The sequence below is a fragment of the Somniosus microcephalus genome, unplaced genomic scaffold (assembly GCF_052327205.1).
Source record: "Somniosus microcephalus isolate GS21.2 unplaced genomic scaffold, FLI_Smic_1.0 unresolved_chr1, whole genome shotgun sequence".
NCBI lineage: Eukaryota > Metazoa > Chordata > Chondrichthyes > Squaliformes > Somniosidae > Somniosus > Somniosus microcephalus.
Window position 1 is genome coordinate 172,350,019 of NW_028225179.1, and position 6,014 is coordinate 172,356,032.

A 6,014-nucleotide genomic window follows, 5' to 3' on the forward strand; every position below is an offset into this window, starting at 1 on the left:
TTTCATAATTCTCAACAAAAATATATTCCATTGAGAAACAAAAACTCCACTGGAAAAGTGATCCAACCGTGGCTAACAAAAGATGTTAATATAGCATTAGATTGAAACTAGACAGTCATAATGTTGCAAATAATAATAGTAAGCCTGAGGATTGGGAGAGTTGGAAGATTGTAAGACTTTCTACAAGTATGTAAAAATGAAAAGAGAAGCAAAAGTAAGCGTTGGTCCCTTAGAGGCTGAGACAGGAGAAATTATTATGGGGAATAAGGAAATGGAAGAAACGTTAAATAAATATTTTGTATCTGCCTCCACAGTAGAAGACATGAAAAGCATAACAAAAATGTTATGGAACCAAGGGTCTAATGAGGGTGAGGAACTTAACGTAATTAATATGAGCAGAGAGAAAGTACTAGAGAAACTAATGGGACTAAAAGCTGACAAATCCCCTGGACCTGACGGCCTACATCCTAGGGTTCTAAAAGAGGTGGCTGAAGAGATAGCGGTGCAGTCGTTTCGATCATCCAAAATTCCCTAGATTCCGGAGAGGTCCCAGCAGATTGGAAGGGCCCAAATGTAACAGCACTATTCAAGAAAGGAGGCAGAGAATAAACAGGGAACTACAGGCCAGCTAGCCTGACACCTGTCGTTGGGAAAATGCTGCAATCCATTGCTGAGGAGGTGGTATCGAGTCACTTAGAAAATCATAACATGATTAGGCAGAGTCAACATGGTTTTATGAAAGGGAAATTTATGTTTGATGAATTTATTGGAGATTTTTGATGATGTAACTAATAGGGTAGATAAAGGGGAACACGTGGACTTAGTGTATTTGGATTTCCAAAAGGCATTCGATAAGTTGCCACATAAAAGATTATTGCACAAGATTAGGGCTCTTGGGGTTGGAGGTTATACAGTAGCATGGATAGCATGTTGGGTAACGGACAGAAAACAGAGAGTCGGGATAAACTGATCTTTTTCAGGTTGGCAGGCTTTAACAAGTGAGGTGCCACAAGGATCAGTGTTGGGGCCTCACCTACTTAGAATCTATATTAATGACCGAGTGTAATGTATCCAAGTTTGCTGATGATACAAAGCTAGGTGGGACAGTAAGCCGTGAGGAGAAGACAACGGGTCTGCAAAGGGATATCGATAGACTGAGTGAGTGGGCAGTAAGGTGGCAGATGGAGTATAATGTAGGGAAATGTGAGGTTTTTCGCTTTGGTAGGAGGAATAGAAAAACAGATTTTTTTTAAATGGTGAAAAACTTCCCAGTGTTGCTGTTCGGAGAGATTTGGGTGTCCTCGTCCACGGAACACAGCAAGCTAGCATGCAGGTACAGCAAGCAATAAGGAAGGCAAATGGCATATTGTCCTTTATATCAATGGGGTTGGAGTATAAGAGTGAGGAAGTCTTGCTCCAATTGTACAGGGCCTTGGTGAGACCACACCTGGAGTACTGTGCACAGTCCTGGTCCCCTTATCTAAGGAAGGATATAATTGCCTTGGAGGCGGTGCAACGAAGGTTCACTAGATTGATTCCTGGAATGAGAGGGCTGTCCTATGATGAGAGATTGTGTAGAATGAGCCGATACTCTCTGGAGTTTAGATGAATGAGAGGTGATCTCATTGAAACATAAAGATTCTGATGGGGATTGACAGGGTAGATGCTGAGAGATTGTATCCGTTGGCTGGATTGTCTAGAAATAGGGGGCATAGTCTCTGGATAACACGGAGATGAGGAGGAATTTCTTCACTCAGAGGTTTGTGAATCTTTGGAATTCTCAGCCCCAGAGTGCTGTGAATGCCGAGTTTTTGAGTATATTCCAGGCTGATGTGGATAGATAGATTTTTGTCCTCTCGGGGAATCAAGGGATATGGAGATCGGACCGGAGTTGAATTCAATAATCAGCCATGATCTTATTGAAATTGTTGCGCAGGCTCGAGTGCCGTATGGCCTACTCCTGCACTTACTTCTTATGTTCTTATGTTGATGAGGACACCAACCCCGCCCCCAACTGCGGCCATTTTGATGATGACACTGCCTGGCGGCGGTGTCCATTTGTGATGAGCACACTAGCCTGCCAACCCACAGCAGCCATTTTGATGATATCTCTTCCTGGCTCCGGTGGCAATTTTTGAAATGTTCACCAGCCTCGCCCCTAAATACGGCCACTTGGATGATGCCACTTCCTGGTGGAGGTGTCCATTTGTGATGAGGTCACCAGCCCCGCCCCGCACAGTGGCCATTTTAATGATATAATTTCCTGGCGGCGGGCGCCATTTTAGAATGGTCACCAGCCCCGCCCCTGAAATTGGCCAGTTTGATGATGTCACTTCCTTGCTGCAGTGTCCGATTTTGAAGAGGTCAGCAGCCCCGCCCCCAACTGCGGCCATTTTGATGATACCACTTCCTGGCGGCGGTGGCCATTTTCGATGAGGTCACCATTCCTGACCCCAACTACAGCCATTTTGATTATGCCACGTCCTGTCTCCAGTGGACTTTTTTGATGACATCACCAGCCCCGCAACCACCCCACCCCCCCACAACTGCGGCCATTTTGATAATATCACTTCCTGGCGGTGGTGGCCATTTTTCATATGGTCACCGGCCCCACCCCCCTCAGCAGTCATATTGATTATATCACGTCCTGTCTGCGGTGGACATTTTTGATGATGTCACAGGCCTGCAAACTCCCCACCCCCCCACAGTGGCCATTTTGATTATATCATCTCCTGGCAGTGGTGACCATTTTTCATATGGTCACCAGCCCCACCGCATCAGCGGCCATTTTGATGATGGCATTTCCTGGCGGCGGGGGCCATTTTTGATTCAGCAACAAAGTTGGAAATTTCAGCCCAGACCCCTTAAACTGCTGCTTTGGCTCCAGGTGTTATCAGTAATTTCTCTGCTTCCTTTTCTCTCTCTTACAGTTAACGTGGTGGCGATTGTGATCCTGTCCCGAGGAAAGTGCGGTCTCTCCAAATGTATCACTCGTTACCTGGTGGGAATGGCAGCAGCCGATCTCATGGTCGTCATCACTGATCCCTTATTGGGGTCCACTGCTTCGTTTTATTTCCCAGGTTCATTCCTGAGAATTACTCCCGTGTGTACTATCATTCACTTCCTGACCTATGCAACCACAGTGGTTTCTGTGTGGCTCACAGTCGCATTCACCTTTGATCGGTTTGTGGCCATTTGTTGTGAGAAGCTGAAAATTAATTATTGCACCGAGAAAACGGCGGCTGTGGTTATCGGAACAGTGAGTGTGCTGGGCTGTTTAGAGTCGATTCCCTGGTACTTTGTGTATGTACCTGGCACTATAATTGATAATGTTCCCTGGTATTGTTACGGTAGTCTGAGCTTCTTTACTTCCCCCGCATGGGGAGCATTTGAGTTGTTTCACCTCATTTTAACCCCTTGTGCCCCGTTCTTTCTGATCTTGCTGCTCAATGCTCTGACGGTCAGACGTATTTTAGTGTCCAGCAGAGTCCGCAGGGGACTCCGGGGCCGCAGCGATGGAGAAAATCACAAGGACCCAGAGATGGAGAACCGAAAGAAATCCATAGTTTTACTCTTCAGTATAACCGGCAGTTTTATACTGTTATGGTTGACCCACCTTTGCTTTAACATGTATGCGCGAATTACAAATATTCAGTCTTATTCCTCCGTCAATGACCCTCGTTATATCACAAGCCACGCATCATCAATGCTGCAGATGTTCAGTTCCTGCACCAACACGTGTATTTATGCTGTGACCCAGACTAAATTCAGAGAGGAGCTGAAGAACGCGGTGAAATACCCGCTCAATCTAACAGTTAAATTAGTTAAATCATAGAAAGAGCTGAAGAGTTTGAAGCACTAGAACTGCAGCCCATTTCATCCCCCGTCTCCTGCACTCCCCGCTGGATGGACAGTACATTTAACATTAGCAGCACCGAGCCCTGAGATGATCTTATACCTCATTTTGTTGTCAGATTTTATTGAAAATCCCACCTATTGGGGCGGCTCACCTTTGCAGACGACACATGAATTGTTTCTCCAAAGGGCAGCGCTAAATATCTCAGGAGGACTTCAACTGAAAAAGCTGCTGTTAACCCGCTGACAGAATGACAGAGGAAGGCAGAGAAAATACCAAAAGCGACTGACAGTAGCTTAATAGCAAAAAGGAGCAGAAGTAAAGATAGAAATAAGAAGGTAAAGAGGCACAATAGCGTGACAAGCTAATAAATGCACAAAGAAGCAGAGGTTGAAATATGTAGAGTCAGAAAAAGACAGAGACATCCATGAAGAGAAAATGGATAGGCAGAAAGTGAGAGAAAGAAAGAAAAAAGGAAAGAAAGAATGAAGTATAGAAAGAAGGAAAGAAAGAAAGAAAAAAGACAGCTGCCTTGAACCTAATTATTGGAATTCCCACCCTAAACTTCTCCGCATCTCTACCATCTCTGCTTCTTAAAACCATCCTCCTTCACCAAACCTTTGGACATCTGTCCTGATATCTCCTTCTGTGACTCGGTGGTAAACATTATTTTATTGAAATCGCTCTTGTTCAGCTCCTTGGGACGTTTTGTTGCGTTAAATGCACTATATAAATGTAACTTGTTGGAGGAAGGATAGAAACATATACACAGAAAATCAAGAGTTGGACAAGTTTTGGTCCACAATACAAAGCTTCCTTTAATTTGCATTTATACTGCCTCTTTTATATCTACATATCTCCAAACACTTCATACAATGAATGATACAATGAAGTGTGGTTCCAGTTATGTAGATAATAGGTGAATGAATAAACAATAACAAAATACTGCGGATGCTGGAAATCTGAAATAACAACAGTAAATGCTGGAAATACTCAGCAGGCCAGGCAGTATCTGTGGAGAGAGAAACAGAGTTAACGTTTCAGGTCTGGGACCCTTCCGCAGAACTGTAAACAGTTAGAGATGTAACAGGTTTTAATTGGGTGCAGATCCAGGGAAAAGGGGAGAGGGGAGGATAGAACAAAAGGGATAGACTGTCATCGGATTGAAGGCAGGAGAGATTAATTGTTGCAAATGGGGATGGCAGAATCATCAACAGCTGTCGCCTGAACAAATGGGGGCTGGGGATTCTGATCTGACATTATTAAACACAATGGCGAGTCCAGAAGGCTGTAACGTGCCTCATCGAAAGATGGGGTGCTGTTCCTCAAATTTATTAATATAACTGTTAATGAATATAACTGTTATGCATCTGAACAGATGATTTTTAAAATGCATTTCCGAATTCATAATTATAATACAAACACAGATTGCGTGACTGCTTGGTGGAACATCTCCATTCAGTCTGTAAGGGTGACTCCGAGCTTCCGGTCACCTGTCACATTAATTCTCTGCTCCACTCCCACTCCGATCTCACTGTCCTCGGCCATCTCCATTCAGTCTGTAAGGGTGACTCCGAGCTTCCGGTCACCTGTCACATTAATTCTCTGCTCCATTCCCACTCTGATCTCTCTGTCCTCGGCCATCTCCATTCAGTCTGTAAGGGTGACTCCGAGCTTCCGGTCACCTGTCACATTAATTCTCTGCTCCACTCCCACTCTGATCTCACTGTCCTCGGCCATCTCCATTCAGTCTGTAAGGGTGACTCCGAGCTTCCGGTCACCTGTCACATTAATTCTCTGCTCCACCCCCACTCTGATCTCTCTGTCCTCGGCCATCTTCATTCAGTCTGTAAGGGTGACTCCGAGCTTCCGGTCACCTGTCACATTAATTCTCTGCTCCACTCCCACTCTGATCTTTCTGTCCTCGGCCATCTCCATTCAGTCTGTAAGGGTGACTCTGAGCTTCCGGTCACCTGTCACATTAATTCCCTGCTCCACTCCCACTCTGATCTCTCTGTCCTCGGCCATCTCCATTCAGTCTGTAAGGGTGACTCCGAGCTTCCGGTCACCTGTCACATTAATTCTCTGCTCCACTCCCACTCTGATCTCTCTGTCCTCGGCCATCTCCATTCAGTCTGTAAGGGTGACTCCGAGCTTC

The 6,014-nt window shown here is 45.2% G+C and overlaps 1 protein-coding gene across 1 annotated transcript; it reads left to right on the top strand.

The window, feature by feature from the left end:
- The first annotated feature begins 918 nt into the window (after positions 1 to 918).
- Positions 919 to 4,711, top strand: LOC147096571 (putative G protein-coupled receptor 139). The gene is made up of 2 exons (XM_085973840.1): positions 919 to 934; positions 2,931 to 4,711. Exons 1-2 carry the CDS (start codon positions 919 to 921, stop codon positions 3,833 to 3,835), a joined length of 921 nt encoding a protein of 306 aa, XP_085829966.1. The 3' UTR covers positions 3,836 to 4,711.
- Positions 4,712 to 6,014: the final 1,303 nt, after the last annotated feature.